Here is a 23,351-nt window from a genome sequence, read left to right on the forward strand (position 1 = left end):
GCAGCTTCTTCTATAAATCTACAGAGGAAGAATAAATAAAATAAGATAAGATAAGATCGACTTTATTTATCCCATACTGGGGAAATTGCGACATTACAGCAGCAGGAGGGCATTAGGATAGAGACAAATAAAAATATAGAAATAAAATAAAATAAAAATATAAAAATAAGAATAAAAATATACATATGTATATATTTATAAAGAGAAATTTAGACAATATACAAAGATACCGGAAAATTCACAGTGCTTATTGCACATGAGAGTAGAGAATAAACATTGGGTAACAATTCAGAAGTATATGACTTGTATAAACAGTGTTAGACTCACCAGGATCTAACCATAGACTGTATATAAAGAGGATCTAACATTTAATCATGGATCATATCAAATCTAACATTTAATCATGGATCATATCAAATCTAACATTTAATCATGGATCATATCAAATCTAACATGTAATCATGGATCATATCAAATCTAACATATAATCATGGATCATATCAAATCTAACATGTTCTTATTGTCATGTGTTGCCATGATGACTTCTCTCTTTAGTTCTCTAGCGCCCTCTGTCGCTCCAGGAAACCGGAAGTCACCCTTTTAAACGCCACATTGCGCATGTGTGAGCCTCTCGTGTCTTCGACCTCTACTTCACACCGGTGAGACCCTCTCTCCTCTGTCTCTGTCTCTGTCTCCTGTCCTCTGTCTCTGGTTTAGTTCAACATTAAGCCACAGCTCCGGTGTGTAACTCTGTGTGTGTAACTCTGTGTGTGTGTAACTCTGGAACCTCAGCTCTTGTCTCTGACTGCTAGCTTGTTCTTTAGCATCATTTCTCTGTCTGCAGCTGATATTGACCTTAAGTCGTGTCCCCGAGTCTGTCCGCTTAACTTTGCACACTCTGTCCTGTCTTGTCTTGTCTTGTGTTGTGTTGTGTTGTGTTGTGAGGACACGTCGAGTCTGACCGCTGGTTGTTGTGTTTTGTGGTTTAGTGCAGACAGCAGCCTGTGAATCACCTCCAGCCTCCTGTCGTTGACCTGAGCCGCTCGTCCCGTCGTCATGTTCGCCTGCGCCAAGTTCGTCTCCACGCCCTCCCTGGTGAGTGGGTCCTCCTGGTGTGTGGGTGTTTGCAGACTCCTGCTCCTCGTGTACTTTAGTTACTCTGAACCTGCACATGTGCACGGAACTCACGCTTCTATGGTGTAGCTAACAGTGCTAACACTGGCTCTCAGCTGTGTAGCCTCTTTGACCCTCAGCTGCAGGGACAAACCTCAGTCTGTCCACTGTGTCCTCATGTACAGCTGTTTATGCTCCACGGTAGGCTCATGTAATTCTGATCCTTCAAATATCCTGGTCAGTAGTTTGTGCCCTGTAAACATTTGAGTTGTATAATTTATTATCATTAGATCATGATAACGTCCACTGCAGCAATTACTGCAGATTATTATCTCAACTGATCACTTGATTTTGATTTTCAGATTGTTCCTTTAGTCAAAAGTATTGAATTAGATTGAACTTTAGTTAAAGCAGCAATTTGAGAAGCTAGAAGTGTTATTTTTTTGTATTTTGCCTGAAAAACTTAAACCTTCAATTGAATTCTATTAAATTGTTTAAACACATACCTTGTTATTAAGTTTAGTATTTGAGACAGATGACAAATATCAGTGTAAGATGCTGGTAGAAACAATCATCTGTTCAAGTGCATGTGTGTCTGTAATTTAGTATTTGTTTATTTTTATTCTTTTCTGACTACAGATCCGTGCTGGATCACGGGTACTGTGCAGACCACTCTCAGCAGCAGTAGTGTCAGATGCCAGGAAAGCAGAGGTGAGTGACAAACTGTTCTAGAGATAGAGAAAGGTATCACAGTCATTGATCTCCTTTGCTCTTCTTTTTTTATTCATTTGGGATGTCCGATTTTGTGTGTGTGTGTGTGTCTCTGTGTGGGCTCGAAAAGGGAAGGAGGGAGAGACGAGTCAGGAGAATCTGAATGAATCTTGTGCAGCTGCGCTGTAAGAAAGATTTTACTTAGTAAAGAAAGTATTGATCATTATGTGGTGATCAGTGTTGATATTGAGGTGATGGTCACAAGTAATTCAGAGATGAAAAAAAACTGTTTGATTCATAGAGAACCTGCAGCGGGTCAGAGGACGTCAGCTCACTAGGAGGTCCTTCATATGTGGCCCAGACTACCTCTGAATGTGGTCTGATCGTATGTGTATCAAATTTGAGTTCACACCTGTACTTGGTACTGTCCACTTGAGATTGTGTCACAAAAACCACATGTTAAAACTAAGCTCATTTAATGCTTGTGTTTCAGACTGCCTCCCTCCTTGCACCACAGTCTATCGCAGCCTCTCAGCAGCAACTGGCAGTGCGGGCTTTCCAGACCAGTGCCGTGAGCCGCGACATTGACACTGCCGCTAAGTTCATCGGTGCTGGAGCTGCCACTGTGGGAGTGGCTGGATCTGGAGCTGGAATCGGAACAGTGTTCGGTAGCCTTATTATCGGTTATGCCAGGTAAATTAAACACATCTGTCATTTCAGGGCATTTTTTAAATCTCCGCCAATAAAAGGGAATAACTGTCCAAGATATTATTAAAGCTCTGTGCCTCTAACTTCTTCTCTTTTTCTACAGGAACCCCTCGCTCAAGCAGCAGCTGTTCTCTTATGCCATCTTGGGCTTTGCTCTGTCTGAAGCTATGGGTCTCTTCTGTCTGATGGTTGCTTTCCTAATTCTGTTCGCCATGTGAACTAGCTCAGCATTTGGTGTTAAAGGGAAACGCATCACAAAGTCATCTTGTTACTTATTCCCAGTTATTAGTGTTTCTTAAAAGATTGTGATGTTTGAAACTCTGGCAAACCCAAGTCATTTTAAATGACGGTTTGACACCATATTGTATTTTTAATCAAATGTTTTTGTTCACAAACATTCAACTAATAACAGAAGTAAAACAATTCATCAACTGTGTGTACATTTGTTGTGTGTTTTTACATGTGTCCAGGTTTATTTTGTGTTTTATTTCACCATAGTTAGGTTGCAACCAACAATCATTTTCATCAATACAATTGGTTTGTAAATAATTTTCAGTAATATTTGATTGTTTACTCTATACTCATCATCATATTCTGTAGCTCAAGTGATCATATTGAAATTGCTTAGTTTTTTCTAACCAGCAGTAAAAATCCCAATGATGTTGAGTTTACTATCGCACAGAAAACAAAAACACTATTCCTCTTTGAATTGGAGATACATTTCTTTTAATAGCTTCTGTGTCGTGCGAGCCACTGACTCCAAACAAACTGAACAGTGTTCTTACCCAAGATAAACAGGGCACAGGGATTTGAGTGCTGCTTATATTTTATATTAATATTACAAAACATTCATATTTTATCAATAGCTCAATTTCATGTGACCCTCTGACTTCACATCATATCAGATATTATTGCTTCACTAGACAAACAGGACACACCTGTTTGTTTGCTATTAGTCTGTCCTCCAATTTATATGAATAATATTTGTAAATTAAAATATCAATAGCTTTCATGGCAAGTGACCCACTGACTCCAAACCAATGCTTAACTGCATTATTACCCAACATAAACAGGACAACGCTCTTGGTGTTTCTGATTTATATATCACATAATTCATTCTGTGGTATTGTTAGCAAGTCTCTCAAGAGAAGCTGGAAGACTGGGACCAACTTGTTGATTAATTACTTCTGTTACTGGTAAACTGTGGAAATAATGAAACTGCCAGGTGGAGCCCTGACAGCAAATCTATAACATATAAGTGTGCACTGAAAAAAGTTATTATGAGAGCATGTACATATAACAATCATATATATTAACTACAAAAAATATGTAGTCCTGGACTTAATCTGCATCTGTTTAAAAGACACGACTGTGAAATTTGTCCTTAGCAACATGTATTTATGTAAACCCAATTGTTTCTTAAGTAAATCAAGCAAGATATTTATATTAGTGTGAGAAAAACATTTTGCCTCAGAAGATGTATGTTGTGAACAAATCAGAGAATTACATGTGAAGTACTTAATCCACAAACAGGGCTTAGTTATAATCAAAAAACACACAAACTAGATTAAATCCATCAAGTGTTAATATTAGATTTGTGACATATTCATCTTACGCCACAAAGGTTTCCATGTGGAACTAAAGAATAGTTCCAGGTTGCGGGAGGACGGATTTGAAGAACGTACCTGTCGGCGTCTGCTGGTGTTCGTCGTGACAGTGATTCCAGAAGAAGGAAAATAATCTGGACATGTGAGTTCTGCAGTAAAGACACGAGCACCTAAATAAATGTTCGTCCTACACCAGGTGCACAGCGTTTGGAGGACAAGTAGCTTTACAGCCGAGAAGCTAACGCTGTGTTTGTGTTTGCGTCGCTGTCACACAACTCAGAGAGGAGCCGCTAACACACAGGTACAGGAAACAACAGTGTGTTATATTATTGAAGTGTCTCCCTCACTGGTTTTACAAGAGACTCCATTTCTGTCTAAGCCTCTGGGATGGATTCCACAACAAGTTGGAAACTTTCCTTTTAGCTTCTGATCCATGTTGACTGGATCCCGTAAGTTCAAGTGGACCCACTGAATTACACCAAAATCAGTCATGGCCATGAAGCCAGTTTGAGTAAATCTGGTCAAGGGAAGCACAGACAACACAAGCCAGATAGACTGTGATAGTTACTGTGTGTGTGATGCAAACTTTCTCCATGAAACCACCAGCAGCCTGGACTGTTGACAAAAGGCAGCTTGGGGCCATAGCTTCATGTTGCTGATGCCAAAATCCTGACCTGGCCATCAGCTTGCTTCTGCAGGAATTGAGACCGAATCAAATATAGTCTTATATTCCCACTGGGACAATAGTTTGTCCCAGTGTGGAAAGTTGTATTAGGCCAAAGTGCTACAGCAGCTACAGAACAGTACATTCTGCAACAACCAACCAAAAAACAGTAAGGACAAGTGTAAGACCCAGAATAATAAAAAGTGAGTTGAATATTGCACCTGCCCTAAAAACACTTAAAAAGATATACGCATAAAATATGAAATACAAACACTTGCATTAAAACCTGAAAGCCAGAGTGTAAAATGTGCGAGTGCAAAGCTTATTGAGATACATGGTCGATTCAACATTTTTCCATATTTAGTTCTGTGATAGATGATGGGATGAATGAGAGCTTGAGGCGGTTGGTTTGTCCCAACATTGTCCTGCAGTTGTTTCCCACAGGATAAACTCATTAGCCATCAGGGGCAGTGAGTGTAGTGAGTATAGGAGACACAATCCATTATATAAATGTTGAAACTGAATCGGAAAATCTTACACTTCCAGTGTTTTTGTTGCGTAAAACTGGAATTTTGATCATAAAGACTTTGTTGATAAAGTATCCCTCTTAGCTTTGTATTTAATCAATCTATTATAAAGTTTACATGAATATAAGATTCAAAGCTCTGAATCAGAATTACAATCAGAAAATGTATCCACCAATCAGAGTGCTGTCGTATAGCTTGCTTATTTAGTATAACGCTCCTCACAATGCATCTAAAAAAGTGATAATGTGGCTCTCTATAACATCTGCCCTACATCCTGTTTTCAACAGCTTATCAAAAAGCACAAAAAAGAAAGATCTTCATGTCAGCCGGTTCTGGACCTCTTTGACCAGCAGTACAGTCAGGAACTTGGAGACTTGTGGGCGTCTACAAGGTAGTTTTCTTTCTGAAACTGTTGATAGCAGATTCTACACAGACAGTGTTTATATCCTCCTTCTGTTGGGATTTCTTCTCCCCTGCAGGTCGGCGCTACTGGACCCTCAATCCTGGCAGTATGGGGTCCTGCTGAACCGCTTTACAGCAGTGACAGATGTCACACAGATTCTTCAGTCACAGGGTTTCTCCAGGTTCCTGCCACAGACTGATGTCTCCTCACCACTGTCCAATTCTAAAAACCAGACAGGAAAAGACTCCAGTCCTCAATGTGTCAGCGCCTCTCCTGCACTCAGTCAGGACATTCGATCCAATCCATCTGTCACTTTGCCCCATCCGTCACTACAGTGTTATATCCACGCACACCCACTAAGGTTTCCCTCTCAGCCTCACCGGCATGGCCAGCTGAAGCAGTATTACCTCCTGAACGCTGCCTCCCTGCTTCCTGTGCTGGCTTTACAAGTCAGAGATGGGGACAAAGTTCTGGATCTTTGCTCCGCCCCAGGGGGAAAAGCCTTAGCCATACTCCAGTGTGCCACCCCAGGTAAAACTAAATGGAACTAAATTTGTCTGATTTTATTTAAATTGTGCTCAGAGATTAAGGATTATAGATATGTTAATAGGTTAAATTAATAGTTAATAATAATACATTATAAAAATGGAGATTTTCATAAAAAATGCTCAACACTGACCATGTCCATATGATATCAACTGTGCTTTAAAAAAAATGTCCTTCTCTTTTAAAACATTCTATCCACTGTTTTGTACCTTTGCCTTTATTATTTTCCTATATATATATAATTTTTTTACATTGCAATTTCTGACACATCAATAGAGAAAATGAATGGGAAATTTCCTGCTGAGAGCTTCTCTAATAGTAGGCGGTCACTGCTGGGAGTGGATTAGTACATTATAAATAATTCTGTCCTCTGTCATGTTCCAGAACTTCTCTGCTGTAATGAACCAGACCCTCATAGACGGGACTGGCTTGCCAAAACTCTGGAGTCTTATGTGCCTCACTCACTTCACAGTAAAGTGATGGTGTCTGCACAGGATGGACAACGTTTTCAGAGTGAAGATGTGACGTACGACAAGGTGTGCAGAGAACTCTGGTCATGTTTGAGGGAGGTTGTGATTTAAGGCAGACATCCAGCTGCAATGAAGAAAATTGTCCATTCAAAAATAGGAGCCATGACGAGGGAGACAAAAAATTACTGGGAGGAGTCAAAGTGATTGAATAATAATGGAATAAACTGGAAAAAAGGGAAATCTCAGAATGAGAAGGTTGATTGAAAGGCAGAGAAAAGTAGAACAAATCCACTGTACAGATTCAAGCTGTATTATGGAAATTAAGTGGTTTTGTAAAAGGACAGATTTGTGAGAAGATTCTAAACTGAGGTTTCAGAGGCAGCCATTTTCTGCACATCATCTTTTTCCACCGTCACTGACCCTTATTTGTGCCTTTAATTCAGGTACTTTGCAGAAAATGTACTTGGCTTATTTTCGAGACCTGCAGCCTTTACATTTTTTTCTGTCGTTATCTATTTCACTTTTCTTACTCCTTCACTTTCAGTTCTTGAGATTTTCTGTTTCTCAATACCACTGCACTCAGACTCTGAACTGCTCACATTCCCGTCTCCTTGGTTGCAGGTTTTAGTCGATGCTCCGTGTTCTAATGACCGGAGCTGGCTGTATTCTTGCAGCAGCCAGAAGGGGGAGCAGAGACTGAAGGAAAGAGCAAGACTGCCTGTACTCCAGGCTCAGCTGCTTAGGTAAGTCCAGTGCCCAATATAAAAACATATCTGCTATATGTTTCTGCTATATTCACCTATAACATTACTGTGCAAAATAGTTTTTAAAAAATTACGTTCTTTTTAGTCAGATGAGGGATTATGAAATATTTCCCTGTCTTGTACTGTTGCAGGCGATATAATGTAAACACATATTTGGAAAACAACATAAATTGTGCAACCTTACAGGTGTGCACTGTCACTGGTGCGTCCAGGGGGTCTTGTGGTCTATTCAACCTGCACATTGTCCAGCTCGGAGAACTACGCTGTGGTCGAGACGGTGCTGAATGACTTTCCTGAGGCGGAACCTGAAGACCTGTGGGATGAGATAGTCGCTCCTTTATCAGAGCACTTTGTGTTCAGACCCTCTCACCCTGGTTATGGAAAGACCTCCCACAAGCACTCGTTGCTGCCTCAGGAGGGTGCCCTGTCCTCTTATCCCCATAGACTCGGCATTTTAGTGGTTCCTCAGCCTGGAAAGACCTGGGGACCCATGTTTTTGTCTCGGATTAGAAGAAGGACATAGCGGCTGACTGTCCCGTGAAGATATTTGGAAACAAATGGAATCTTTTGAGATGCAAAGTACCTCGCAGAACTGACTCACACGTAGAAACTGTCAAACCTAGTAACTCACATTTAACCTGTGATACTCTTAGAGGAGCACAGTGATAGCAGCAGTAGTTAAGACATGTAGAAATAAACACGTCAGTGTTCCAAAGCCAAACTGTTGCAGGTGAATGAGTCTTCACCTTTAGAGAGGAAGTGTTGCAGCTAAAGTGTTTGTGGTATTAAGCAGCAGCTTTTTGAGTAAGTCCGTGTTTGTGTGAACACGAAAAAACGAAACGCCGTTCACATCATTTAAACTTACCTGCAGCTTTCTTCCCTACCGAGTATTATCATCAGAGTCTGCTGCTCCACTCAGGAGATTTATTGCTCATTGTTATGTGTCCAGCTTCTACTGTCAAAGCTTTGTCTTCTTTTTTGTAATTACCTTTTGGGGGCTTTTTATTGCCTTTATTGACAGGACAGATTGTAGAGTGAAAGGATGGGGAGAGAGTGTGGAAGATGCAGCAAAAGGAGTTGTCAGAGTTGAACCTGAGGCTGCTGCTGGGGAATCAAGCTAAGTGAATGCTCCACATAGCACTGGGGCAGCTAAAACACCAGATTCTTCCCTCACAAGCTCGTAGGGACCAAAAACAGAAGGTGAATATTGAACGTACATCATCAAGTGGTCAAATTAATGATAATGTTGCTTCCTAATTACAAGCGCCTAGGGTGTTATAACGTCAGAGATGTTTTCACAAAAAAAGACATTTCCTCTTAGCCTCGGTTTATTATTTCTATTTATTATTTATTGTTCATTACACTAGCTTTACAATTACCTATATATTGACAAAACATGTTTTTCAAGTGCTCACATACAAATTGTGTCCACATTTGATAATAAAACTGTTATTATATAACTGCAACGTTCTGTAATGATATGGATTAGTCATGTGAAGATTCAACCCCTGCTAATTCCATTGGCAGTGAATGCTGTGAGTTTTATTTCAGTTTGTATCTAAATACTGAATAAGAGATGACATGAGACTTGGCATCACAGAAGCTCACTCTCAGAATCTCATCTCACACACTTTGAATCTGTAAATTAGCTTGTGCTCATTCAATTTTGATAACCACTTGAGTCAGAAGTTTCTATCTGAACATCCACGACTAATTTAAAGTTTATTGGTTGGCTTGTTTTTAAATATTTAACTGTCATCGCAGTAACTTCACTGTAAATGTCTTCCAAGATGACAAACTTAGCCGCGCGCTAAAGGTGTCCTACGGGAATCGGTTTCATAACCGTAACATTTTCAAAGCAGTGATGACATAATTAACACATAGTTTATGTCTGTTTCTCCATCCGTGCATTGTCCTACTGTGAATGAACACAGTCACTCTGGAAGTGATCTTCCGTCTTTCATCATGTCTGTTCAGTGGGATCGAGAAGCGGTATCATCTCTTACAGTGGCTCATTACGCTGTGGTTCTTGTCTCATGCTTGGGTGAAAAGTAGATGCCGCCTCGTCGCAGTCTTGTAGCTTTTCATCAGGCTGTGATTGCTCAGACGAGAAACTGAAAGTATTTTGGAAGTGTCCATAGACAATAACACCCAAGAATTCATGAGCTGCATTTTTGCCTTTTGAACATAACAGACTGAAGTAGAAGTATATGAGGCTGGAGGTTCAGAGGGAGCCTGTGACACACTGTCACGGATATGATTGCTGGAATAGGAAAGCTGCGAGAGCCTTGCGCCAGTTTCATCCAACTACCCTGCGTGACCATAGACACAAGCATTATCGGGTGCATTTATAAAGCTATTTTTATTGGCTGTCCTACTTTTGCTTCCCTTCTGCAAAGTAGCTCTCAAATACAGTCCATCATTACTCCACTGAAACATCAGTGTGGGGAGATGAGGAGATGAAGTGAGGCTTCATCGGGGTTAACCATGTTGCTGACCTTTGTGTGAACTCTTGGTTTGTTGATGCTCCCCCTCATTGCAGTGTTTCCTCAAGGGGAGAATCTCTAAGCAGCTTTTCCTCCACTTCAAAGGGAGAGAATGTAGGCCTGCTTTGCATAATCAGGTGGAGAACAGCTTTTTGCCAGAGAGGCAAGAATTAATTTGTGGCACCGCCAGATGTAATCATTAAAACGCTAGTCATTGACAATAAGGGGAGAGGAGGAGGCGAAACGAGAGGAGGAACAGTAGATAGGACGGGAAAGAGATATGGAGCGTATAAGGCCCTGAATGCCTGAGGACATTGTGGACTAATGTGACCTGAGCTCTGCTGAGTGTCATTTTTAGAACATGTGGGGATGATGTTTGTCTTCACTTCTCGTATTCTCTTTACATTTTACAGATTCGCTAAGAAAGGAGGAATAAAAAGGGGTTAAATGGGTCAATTCTAGACCTACGAAGCTACTAAGGATCATTTATTGCACAATGTATATTATCCATCCATACTTATCCTTTGAGGTGCTGCAGGGGGAACTGGAGCCAATCCCAGCAGACATTTGACGAGAGGCGGAGTTCACCCTGGACAGGTCGCCATGTGGCGAATCACAGGGCCGACAAACAACCATTCACTCACATGCACAGAAATAATTTGGTCTCCAATTGAGCCACCCCCAGTTTGCATGAAAATATAGAAGTGACAGTGCTAACCACCTTCAGGCTGCCTTATACTGTATGGTATGATGACTTTATATGAAGTATATAGTGTATGGAACAATTGGCTTCAGCCCAACCCCCCCCCTACGACCCTTGAAGGATATGTCGAGAAGACAATGGATGGACGCATCTGCAGAACATCACTAACTTGGAAAAGCATCCAATCAGATTTCACAATCACTGTCCGTCAGTCTGATATTTTTCCATTCCTGAAAAATGTTTGACTTGAAGCGTTTGACAGTGAGTGTGTGTCAGTTAACAAGTGGATCTATAGATTTAGGGCCTTTTGGGAGAATCCATCATTCATTTCAAATGTCATCGTTTGTCAATATTCCATCAGTGGAAGTGAGAGACCGGGATTGCTGCTCGTGATGGATTGTTACAAGACTAATCTCGGAGGGAATAAAGTCTGTGAAGAAGGAGTTCTTCGTAGAGGTCACCATGTCCATGTTCACACAAATTAACAAAGCCAGTGTCTGAGTGTGTGGTGTTGTAGAATACAAGAATAAACACACTTAGAATTAAGAAGCTTGATCTCTGCAAGAGAGAAACACGTTACGGACCAACTACGAAGTAACTGGGATACAACCCTAAAACAAATCTGCTGGAATCATCATGTTGCCACTTCCGGTTAGACAAGTATAATATGAATGAGCCAAAGTCTTTATCTAATTCAAACTCAATAAATAATGCAGAAAAACAATCAAGGTTTTATTTGAGCGCTGACTGGCTACAGAACAAAGTGTTTTAATGGCCTGCTGAGACATCAGGTACGTCAGTGTCACCACAGACAGAAGATGTCAGAGGAAAATCAAGGAGACGGGTTTGAAATTGTGAGGGCAACTGACAGACTTTAAGATCAAGCAAAGGAACACAGACATTTTCATGCTTTCATCCACTGTTTGTCTGTCGAGCACTTGTAGAGACTTGACATGCAAACAAAGCAAGAGCAAAGTGTTTTTTTGATGTTTTGAGATTCAGCAGAGAACCTGGTGATCCGCGTCTTCTCATAAGAGGCCAGCAAAACACTGAAAACATGAGAGACAGGTGCTACAGGGAAATACAGAACATGGATCATCGGTTTTAACAATCCAGTCATGATTGTCCTAAAAATTTAATGTAACTTTGAACAGGCTTAAATTATTTATGTGATTTCACAATATCTCTAACTCCTTAAGCTGTAACGTGAGAATTAGGATCAGCTTTATTGGCCATTCTTGTGTACACATACAAGGAATCTGTCTCTAGTTTTTCTGTTGCTCTCAACACACAGAAATAGACAAATAAACAAACAAGGTTAAGCAAACATTTAACTACTATGTACATGAATAAAAATATATGTGCAAAAGTATGTATGTATGATTGAGTGCAGAGTGCAGAGATGCTAGAATAAGTATGGGAGCAAAAACAATCAAAATGTGAAGTAATTGACACATATGCTTAAATTGCCAGATCAGGATCCATCTGACAGACAAGGACCGATGAGCTGCTCACTTCAAGCAAATTTCAATCAAAACAATTGAACCAGACTCCCCAAAGACAAGCAAACAATATTCAAGTGTCAAGCTCTGACCCAGTCCTGGGACAATGACACATAAATAAGACATTAACAGACAGGTTCTGTGCAGTGAAAAATCCCTGGAGGTTGAAAGGAGTTTCAGCAAAACATCCTCATGTCATATTATTTCAATTATTTTTAGCTTAACTTGCAGTTTGCTAAATATCCTTGAGTTGGTCTGAAAAAGTTGACTTAACCCTGAAAAGTAGCTCTACTGAATGATGCAGCTTCATTTTCCACCTACAACAAAATACAATATGAAATGAATACATGTGGACGAAAGTGAAATAAGAAGTTCTTCAAGTTCAAGTTGAACTGTGACATTTTCCTGCAGCACTGGATTTGTCCTCTTGTCATGTGATAATGAGCCAGTCTGTGCCTGATCATTAGAAACCCCATGCTTTATTCTCACTTTATCACCCCCCCTCATGAGGGCCTGCTCCATCGCTTTAGTTCATGAACCTGTACTTAAAGGAAGCTGCACACTGAATCCATGTGTTAACACTTATTAGACCCCTGCAAGTGCACGTGCCCGAGAATAACATGTTCATCCACCGCATGTCCAGCCAGAACGAGTTGCCTCATTTCAGTTTTACTTCACTTCTATTAAACTTCCAGACTTCAAACCTTGTCGGAGTGGACACTCCCCGAGTGGAGCAGAAGCATGAATAATACATTCTTCACCCAAAGGGAGAGAAGGGGAAAGGAAGTCAGAGGGGCAGAGGTATGAAGCTGCTGATTAAAACTGAGAGATTTTGTACCAATACTTTCAGGTTAAAAGGTCGTAAAAACATCAGTTGGGGTGTAATTCAAACGTCGGACAACCCATCAAATTAAGAACATATTTACAGGTAATCCAGTCAAAGTGGAGCCCTCCTGGAGCCTCCTTTTAAAATCCTTAGATGGGATATTCAATAGTCTATTCATCACATTTTATGCAGGCACTTAAGCACTTATATATAATATATTTATTATTCATGCTCCAGTCATAGTGGAATGTGTGCTGCTGTAAAGTGGCCAGGATGCCATCCCTCTCTTCTCACACCCTCTGCTTCTATTTTGATTTCAAAGAAAAATGGGCAGTTTGCCATTAAAATCTGGTTCTGATAAAAATACACTGAGTACATACAGTTATAAACGGGTTGTGCTACTTTTTTTTTCTTTTTAATTCATCACAGTCGTGTTTGGTACATTTCCATTTTTTCAAGAGAGATAGAAAGATTCTGTGTTTGCAGGCTGATGCTATTCAATGTTGACACTTTTCACTTTTTAATTTAGTGTGTAAATATGCGCACATTTGTGTTGTTATCACCAAACACACAGATCTGATCTGATGATCTGAGGATATGGAAAACAAAAACTCAATATTGGCCTGAGTTGATAAAAATCAGAACATCACTGTGATCATTAGGATTCATCCTCTGTATAACATGAATGTCTGTGGAAAATACTGTGACCATCTGTCGGTCAGTTATTGAGACGCTTCCCTGGTGGAACGAGCGACCCACAGACTGACATTGTCGGCCATCGCCATTGGCTCTGGCTGATAAATTAGTCATCGCTGCAAAAAGGGTGCTGCGTTATTCCTCGATGAAGACATGTCCACTGCAGACTTTATTCCAATTAGCATGACTCAGTCGTCGGTGTGCTGACCACACCGGTGCAGCGGCTGCCTTGTTCCAAGGCGGTTTCACAAGACGTAGAGAAAGTGACACTGAGGCCAATGCGGCGCATAATCTGAAGTCAGCAACAAGGGAGGTGGCAGAAGGGAAATGTCTTCTATTTATCCTCCCTGTCGATTTTTTTCCCCCTCACCTGCCTCCCTGGCCCTTCTGTGGTTTCAGAACTTGCTATTCTCTCCGTCTCCTTGTGGCTGGACGACTTTCTCTCTGCCTTCCTCTGTGCCTGTGTCTCTCGCTGTCCCCCCCCCCCCCCCCCCCTCTCCCTCTGTCAGACTCGGCTTTTGATCTTGCCAGTCCTTGCACAGAGGTAGACAGTGATGCTGTATGACTTTTCTCTGCCTATTAATGTCTTAACTCTTGCTCTGCCTTTTGCTGGAGGTCTACTGAGACATCATTTCCCCACGCAGCCCAGTCTAATGACAGGCCTGGACTGGTTTAATCACAAGCATACTGTCTCTCTGTGTGTGTGTGTGTGTGTGTGTGTGTGTGTGTGTGTGTGTGTGTGTGTGTGTGTGTGTGTGTGTGTGTGTCGCCTGTGTGTGTGTGGGGGGGGGTAATGTGGCGAATTCAAATGAGGTGAGGAAAAGGTTTGAAATGTACATATAGAGACTAAAATAAATGTGGTGACAGCCATAACACTGCAATGTCCTTATCAGTGACAAACACACCAACCTGTAACCTGCTGTTTGTTCCCATGGATAAAACACAACACCGGTTGTAATCTGATGCTTTTCATCATTTTTGGGCATAAGATTGATAAATAACATATGATAACACTCAAATAAAAAAACACTGAATTACTAATTAACGTGATAAGTTTATTGGCAAGTCATTATATTACTGTATTAGATATGAATGAATATGTGAAGGTGCCAGAAATACCCACATATTTGACTCTAAATCATCACACGATTTTTAATCATTACTGCTCAGAGAGAAAATGAAAAAAAAAACCTTCTCCGTGGCAATAAACAGGTAAATTAAGACAAATATCCATTAGAGACACTACAAAGATTGCTTTTCCAGTGGCACAGGAAAAAATATCCTATCAAGAAAAGCAATCCTCAGAGTGAGGAGAAATTAGAGTTGAAGATTTATTGAAACAGTTATGAAATTATTCTGAGCCATATGCTGACACATTGAATCATTTACCCGAGCGACGGCTCTGCTCAAACAAAACAATACTAATGTGGACATACTCCAAGTAGCAACTTTTAATTGTGTTTATTAGAGATCCAGGATGATTTAGTGGAAAAACATTGGAAGAAATTTAACACAAGGGTCATAATTATGATTTCTCAAGTGTAAAATTACCTGGTGAGGGATAGTCAGCTAAATGCAATATGTAGCATCACTAGACGCCACTACCGAACATGTCAAGTAGTGCACTGGTTAGACACTGTATTAAAAAGTATTAAGAATTAAAATCAATGTAGCACAACAAGAGATATCGCTTTTTTAATTTACATTCTTCCCTGTACATTACCCACAATGCAACATGCCCACTGACTATTTGGTCATTTGGACAGGCCTGGTTAGCCTGGTTAAAACGTGTCTGTTTTTTAAATGCTTTTAAAACAGTGTATTTTTACACATGTAGGAGACGTGTAAATGAAACACGCACTCAGACGGAGCCTTCTGTCCACACATCATCTGCAGAACAGGGTAGGACCTCCTGACTGGCTGAGACTGTCTCACATTGGTCAAGAAAAAGAAAAAAGTTGGTAGCACCAAAACCCCCACGTTTTTGGATCACAAGAGGAAGTGGAGAGTCCATCTCTATACAAAGTCTATGTTCTGAAGAGACAACAAATAAAGTTTTAACAAAAACTTGTTTTCATCCACTGACACTCTCTTTCTCTCTCTCTCTGTGTCAGTCAATTATCCCTTTCTCCTCCTCTCTCCTCTCCTCTCCTCTCTCTCCCTGCTCACTATTCATCTTTCTGGAGTGATGACTCAGTTACTCGTCGTCACACTGAGGCTTCAAAGGTGAAAAAAAAGGAAGCAGGATTTCTGAACTCGGCTCAGCTGTGAATTGTGACACCGGATAATTTAGGAGGTTTCTGGGCTGGAGCTGCAGCTTTGGATGGATTCGGCGAGGAGGGTAAAAACTTCTCAATGAATGATGAATGTATGAGCGAATCAATTAGTCATGAACTCTGCTTGCTTTAAAAACTGATATGAACAATGCAATATCACCCAGTCTGGGTTTTATATTAAAATATCTTATCATCTGTTGCCAACAATATTAAATGATGGAAAGTAATTTACCCCAACCTTTGTCATCTATTCTCCAAATGCACATCGTTCTTCTTCTTCCCTTTAAGCCTTCATCTCCCCGTCTCTGAAGCTCCTCTTCCTCTTCTCCCGCCGTCCTCTCTCTCCCTAAGTGCTAGCTCCCAGTCTCCAGCCTCAGGGATCCACACAACTTGATTGTGTTTTGATGTTCTTGTGAAACGTACAAGTGCACTCAGCACTCAAGAACCATAACATACATTTTCAGGACCGTTCACCCAGAGGAAAAGCAGCCGAGGAGAAAGACCGAGTATTTACTGCTGTTGATACAGAGTACACACTCACAGCTGCATAAATGCTCAAATTCTCACATTATAGGAAGACATTTTCTAATTCCTGAATCCTTACCTTTTCAGGCCCTGGACTGTAGTGCACATGTAATTTTAGTAATTTTTCCGTCTAAAGCCATTTTCATAAATGAAGTCTTAAAAAATGTCTGGGAAATTGTGTCTGCAGGCAGAGCATGCAGGAGGACAGACATGGGTTATACCTTCTGCTGCAGAACTTTTTGTTTATGACTCATCAACTTCCACGTCAAACCTCATTGTCAAATGATCGCACATCTCCCCGTCTTTCCAAGTCCTTCCATATCTTTGTTGGCTTCTTGTTCGTCATCGATATGCCCTCTTGTTCACTCTGGCAAAAGTTCCAGAAAATGTCCAGAACAACTGACTTGTGATGTTTTTGTGTACATATGTCTCCTTCCTCGGGGGGTAGATATTATCGATGTGATGGTGGCTGTGGGCCAGAATATAAAAGCTGACTGACTGAGGCCTTCTTTTAATCCCTGAAAAGTCCCATACAAGCCTTAGGGAATTCAATATACTGAAATTACATTTAATAAATCTTGTAATACAGTGACTTTGAAATGTTCTTTGGGAGTCAAATGACGCTGTGAACGTACATTTTTAGATGTGAGTCCAGCCTAGATAATGAGTGATCGCAGAGGGAAAACGGTGGATTGGTTCATGTCCTGCATGTGAACTGTTTCCTCCTTAACAAGCACCAGGAGACTCTTACTGGTAGAGGCCAATGTGGAGAATCATGGCTGAACATTAACTGAACTCGAGGCCTTGGAGCAAAAAGTGATGTTTAATTTTCTCATGTCTCAGAGGGACTTTTTCTTTGAAGTGTTGTGTTTAATTTCATGCTGCACTCAAGCACAGAACACAGTGGGCTGATCAGGACTGGCCATAATTACACTCACATGCAGACATGCTTTACAATATAATGTATCGTCAGGGATCAGATGCACAAACAACAGTGGTGACGACATTAAATGACCTTTGCTTATTTGTCCTTATTTCAACATCCTTTCCTAATCCGACACGTAAAAAATTAAGAGAAGTCGGTTGTTGTTTTTTTCAACTTACGCCCAAAGAAATATCAACAAGCAAAGAAACATGAATGTCAAAGCCTCAGGGGCAACAACACCGGCCCAAGTGTGAAAACAGGGACAGTCTATTGTGTTGTTGCTGTTTTGCCACATTCATTATGCACACCTAGTTTGAATGAATAATGCAGGTGACTAAATGGTTCTACAGAAGTAGTTCAATTATCATGAATAATTCATTTATTATTAAAAGGTGCTTGGAGATTTTATTCACACTGTGCAGCAGTGTATAATCACTTTGCCAGATTTGTGTGTCAAATGAGGCGCTACCAGTCGCACAAACACCAACGTGTCGGTGCTCAGACACTTTTGCCAAGGAAGCTCACAAGTTTTTGTAATTTGTAGAGAAAATGAAATTGCACCGTTCGATATAACTGATGAACTTTGGCTCTTTAACGAAATGAGACAAACCTTAACATAAATTGTGCATTTCTCCTTGTGAGAGATGATCTTATTTTCTCGTCCCCCATCTGTTCCTGCCCTAATGAAATGCTCACATTAAACTGAAATCTTCTTCTGCTGCTTCAACTCCCTTCGCCTCTTTTCCCAGCCAGGTTTCGTCCACTTGCCTGTCCACCACTCATCAGCCATCACATGGAAATTATTACATTATTAATGTGCTTTAGTTTCCAGCTGAAATCTTAATAGACACAATTTAGAATTCCACATCATCCATCCATCCATACTGCATGCTGTGTCAGTGTCAGGGGGGCAATGGTATCCCTCCCAGCATGCATTTGGTTAAAAGCAGAGAGATCTCTCATCAGGCTTTGATCACATCGATCATGAAACTATTTTTGTTTCAGCTAAATCCACATTATGTCACACTTTGGATTATTTCCTAAAGAAACTCAGAGTGCAACAAAGCTGAACTATTTATAGGGCAATTAAATTTAAAAAACACTTTAATTCATAATTAACGCAGCATGAAAACATTAGTCTTCCAAAAAAGAGAGAATGTAAAAGACAAGTTTATACTGATTATTATGTGTGGAATCAAAATGTCCCACATATCCACTGAGTAACATACTACATCATAATAATTAAATAACAATTTAAACAGAATTTTATAATATGATATTATGATTCCCATTCTGACATGGCACTAATGTGTGGCACTAAAGACAATTTGACGACAAGCAAGGTTAATCATGTTAACTGAAAGGTAATGAAGTGCAAGATCTTGTGGGGATGAAGTCGTTGGCAGGAAGTAGAAAGACTCAGCGGGTCAAATGTGCCTGTGACCTTTAAATGGGATCAATGAGCCGTAAGATGAACGGGGGAATATGACAAGATGGTAAAATGTTACGGACCTCAAACAGACAGAAATGAGGAGTGTTTGAAGATAGTGAAGGAAAAAGAAGCCTTTAAAGAATGAAACAAGGGTAACACGTCCCGTGGGAGACTAAGTGAGGTTATATTTAAACACAGCTGTTTGCACTTATACAGCTGAGGCTGAAGGGAAAGTAATTCATTCAAAAAAAAAATGCATTGCAAAAATCTTGAATTGATGATTGTCCTAAATTAAAACTTAAGGGATCCCAAAAGTTTAAAGAAGGCAGGGGCGGAGTTCCTGGGGGTGTTAGGGAGTTGTCCCCCTTAATATCATCGCAAATATAAGCAATGATACTGCCGACATCATTTGAAATAGTAATACAGCACTGAACACATGTTAGCTAATTATAGATGCAAAATATAGCATTCTTAAGCTTTGACAGATTGCACCTCCGTCCCCTCCTTGACTCACAGTGGTTTGGTCCACTACAAATAATAATTGTGGCTCATCCTCTTAGGATCATGAACTACCACATAAATGTCACAGCAATTCAAATCTGATTTTTTTTCACCAAGACCCATGAAGTGTTGTCTGAGAAATAAATACAAATTTAAAAAAAAAAAAGATGCACTATCCTTCCAAGAAGGTCAAGTAGTTTTTACGTAATCAGATGTAAATCTGAACAAATCCAACAATCAGCAGACAGGAGAGGAAACGTAACCTCCTTGGCGGAGCTCATGAAAGGACAAGGCTCTGCAACACAGTAATCCTGCTTCCATCCATCCTCTCAAAGGCCTGGGAAACATATTCCTGAATGAAATAAATTGTAAAGCCCTTGCTCGGCTGCATGCTGTGAGGCTGTAGCTGGCTGAGAGTTGCTGTGTTCGCTGTCTTTGTGGTCAACAAAAGGGCAGCAACCTGGTGTCACCCCTTTAAAATCTCCCCTGGAGCAGAGAAACATGGCTCTCACTGACTCATCTTATCACACTGGGTCTAATCCTCATCAGGACACTTTGCTTTGGAGAGAAAGAGCTGACACAGGAGCTTTTCATGAGCGCTCACCTTCTTGTTGTTTGTCCCGGCACAACCATTTGGACTTGTAATGAACGGATGCACATGATTATGCAGGCTGCTGAGTCACCCTCAGAAAATGGCTTTTAATCAAATTATTTTAACGCAGTTTCGTCATCACATTGTTGTGGTGTTACGGGCTGATACATAAATGCTGATGGCTCCTTCAAACAAGAGCGTGCGCAGGCCTGCAGTTAGAAAATACTTTTGAAGGGCACGAAGCCTTCTCACGTCGCTTAATCACGCAGACGATTCAACATCCCCACTGGGCCTCTCACACAGCTTCAATCCAATTCCTTAACTACAGATCTTGGCCTCTCCTCCTGCCACCACGATCGATCTGAGAACAACAGGTGTTCACAGGTGTTTAAATGTGGTCACGCATTGACTGAGAGCCTTTCTGAGCTCGAGAACAAAGGGAAGCAGCTCAGTGGGCAGCAGGAGAGGGGGGATGGCAGTTTATGTGATGTCCTCTAGATGTTTCACCTTCCTTTTTATGCCCGAGATGTTGTTTTGAATGTTTAAAACGCCCGGTGATGCGAGTGAAGTTCAGTACCTGTTACGTGCAGTAAAACCCTATCTTGTTTGGTTGAAATTTGCAAAATGAGATGAAGATGAATTCTAATTTCATTTTATTTGATTTAATTCTCAACCTAATCCAAATTTCACAACCTTGTATAATGACAAATAGTGATTCACATGCACAATAATTGCTTTTAACGAACCCAAATAAAAGCCACACCGACTCATCAGCCTGTCTGAGTCTGGACCTGTAGGTCGGAGTATAATTTACCTTATTAACGTCCTCAGGTTAAGATTTTGTGATATTCTTTTTTTTTGCCAACGTGATGATGATGGTGACTGATGTCCTCATGAATAACGTTCTGCTTTGCATAACTTTGAAAGGGTTCTAACGTTATCTGAACGGTTGGACGTGAGCATTCTCAGGGTTTTTCTCTCTGGAAATCACAAAAACATAAACAAAATGTTAATTGTGACCTTTTTCCATTTGACTAAAATGAAACTTCTTCCCTTAGGGACATACAATTTATCAATCAAACACAGCATGTTTTGCAAAAAGGGCAGAAGAAGCCCAGAGGGAATATTAAACTTAACATAAACATGACTTCATTTTTTATATGGCCCATTTTCTTTCAGCTCCCGGCTCGGTTCAATGCTCTCTGTTCTGTTTCATAACAGTGAAGTCAATAATCACAGTGAAGGAAGCTGATGTTCCTGATGGTAAATATAATTTTAAGTGTAACATACAGTCACTTCAATGTTAAAAAGCAAGTTTATCAAGAACGCTCCCCAAATGCATGACTGTTCCTAATGCTTTTTCAGTTTTTCTTTAGTGTCTTATTAAGGCAAGTTGAGCATGTAAAAGTTCTGCAAAGTAAAAAAAGCCCAAAGAACGTGGAGCTCTTCCCTCCAACAGAAAACACTGTTGATACTCCTGAACCGCCTCCTCAGTCATCTGACTCTCGGTATCGTGTTGTCACATGACATCACTGTGTCACATATTTGCAAAATTCACACCCATCATAGAATTTGGTGCTCAAATCGGAAATAAATTTCAAAAAATCTTATTTTGACCTCTTGGTGGTAAATTAATTATCTGTGTTCAGTATCTTGCAAAAGTAAACTCCAGAATTCCACTTGGAGAAGCTAGGGATTGAACCGACAACTGCCTGGTTATAGAACAACCTCCTCTACCTCCTGAGCCACAGCTGCACTAGTTCATGTCAGAGGATGATCAAAATCAGAAGTGTGGGAATCATGACTGTACAAGATGACAGGACAGTCCAACTGGAATCACTGCTGGTGTCTTCACACTTTTAGCAAAGACAAATTCTAAATCACTGAGTTGAAAATTAAATGATCCTCTCCAAATGCATTAGAATCTTGCTTCTAAAATAAATATAAATATTTTTTTAAGGAACACAACACACACACAAACACATGCATCTTCAAAAATGATTGTCCTTTCTCATTTATTCCACTGATCACAATCATGTGTCTGCTTCTCATGTCTCTCTTTCTTCTCCTCCTCCTTCCACTGGCTCCACTTCTTCTTCCTCCCCTGTCCTTGCTCTTCTGCATGACCAGTTCCATGTCAGCCCTTAATTGTGTTTTGATGTTCCTCCTGCAATTGAGCCCCATTCTCGCCAGCCAAAACAGAACAGACATTTGTCAATGCACAGGCACTGTGAGATTGCTCACTCTCTCTCTCCCCCGCATTTTCTACTGTTCACCTCCATTTAACCTCCTCTTCCTTCGGTTTTCTCCCTCGTTCTTTTGTCTTTAGCACACTTGATGTTCCTGTCTATCTATCCATCTATCTATCTATCTATCTACCTATCTATCTTAGAAGTCTTCAGAGAGCGCTCAATGGAGCAGTAACATCAATGTAGGATGACACCAAAGACCTCCTTTACCCCCTGGGGCCCATGTCACATGTAATCACTGTTACTTATAAGGCCAACACACACACACACACACACACTGTTGGTCTCCCAACACTCAGCTAAGCTCAGCTCGGGGAGTAAATATTTGTGCTGTGCAAGCTCGAGACTGAGGAAGACTCCTCACCTCAGCACTGTGCCACCAAATCATGAAATATTCAGAGATAGAGAGATAGGAGGAGGGGAGGAAGAAATGAAAGTGGAGGAGTGAGAAGATAAAAAAAGGAAGAGAGAGAGAGGTCACACATAACAGAATAAGATGGAATGAGGGGAGAGAAGTGCGTGGGGAGGTGACTTGGTGCTACAGCAGAAGATCTGAAGGGAAGGAGCGGGTTGTTTGTGAAAAGGAAGTGAAAGGGAAAAAATAGACTGCAAAGGAGGTGTTGAAGGAGCGAGATATGAAGGAGCGAGGCTGTGGGCTGAGGAGGGAGAAGAAGAGGGTGAAAGGGGCAGCGGGGGCACAGAGGAGGGGGATGTTCCACATGTGGAGGACGAATAAAGATGTCGACTGACAGGCAATCGGAATCAGAAATAATCAGGCAGCACAATGCGTGGTGTCCGACAGCGGAGGAGATGTGTAAGAGTAAATGGATCGGAGGAGACAATGCTCTCAAGCTCTTTATGGTCCCAGACAGTCTGCAGCTGAAGAGTGATAATCCCCATCCAGGACTTAATGAGGGTTTATTCTTTCACAGGTCGTTTTGTCCTGGCATCTTGAAAGACATCTCACTGGCAGAGCCGCTTCATTCACTTCCACTCAGCTCACTTTGTGACTTAAAAGGACCATTACACCCCACCTCACCCCCCTCCCCACCCCCACCCCTTTTATGATACTTGGTACTGTTGTATAGTAAAGTTTTGTAAAGTAAATCTCCAGGTTTTAGTCAC

At 40.9% G+C, this 23,351-nt stretch overlaps 2 protein-coding genes across 5 annotated transcripts; both read left to right on the forward strand.

The window, feature by feature from the left end:
• Positions 1–537: 537 nt before the first annotated feature.
• LOC109624749 (ATP synthase F(0) complex subunit C3, mitochondrial-like) lies at positions 538–2,968 on the forward strand. 4 transcript variants are annotated; one of them, XM_020079630.2, is made up of 5 exons: positions 538–659; positions 990–1,095; positions 1,753–1,824; positions 2,318–2,517; positions 2,636–2,968. In XM_020079630.2, exons 2-5 carry the CDS (start codon positions 1,057–1,059, stop codon positions 2,748–2,750), a joined length of 426 nt encoding a protein of 141 aa, XP_019935189.2. In that variant the 5' UTR covers positions 538–659; positions 990–1,056; the 3' UTR covers positions 2,751–2,968. The 4 variants fall into 4 exon arrangements, with proteins under 4 accessions (XP_019935189.2, XP_019935194.2, XP_019935190.2 ...); XM_020079635.2 differs by having other exon boundaries at positions 600–659; positions 995–1,095; XM_020079631.2 differs by lacking the exon at positions 538–659 and adding an exon at positions 675–740.
• A 1,236-nt stretch (positions 2,969–4,204) lies between these two features.
• Positions 4,205–8,979, forward strand: nsun3 (NOP2/Sun RNA methyltransferase 3). The gene is made up of 6 exons (XM_069525166.1): positions 4,205–4,440; positions 5,618–5,721; positions 5,810–6,264; positions 6,664–6,815; positions 7,371–7,492; positions 7,700–8,979. Exons 1-6 carry the CDS (start codon positions 4,318–4,320, stop codon positions 8,034–8,036), a joined length of 1,293 nt encoding a protein of 430 aa, XP_069381267.1. The 5' UTR covers positions 4,205–4,317; the 3' UTR covers positions 8,037–8,979.
• Positions 8,980–23,351: the final 14,372 nt, after the last annotated feature.

This window comes from Paralichthys olivaceus, chromosome 1, assembly GCF_024713975.1.
Source record: "Paralichthys olivaceus isolate ysfri-2021 chromosome 1, ASM2471397v2, whole genome shotgun sequence".
In the NCBI taxonomy this organism is placed as follows: Eukaryota; Metazoa; Chordata; class Actinopteri; order Pleuronectiformes; family Paralichthyidae; genus Paralichthys; species Paralichthys olivaceus.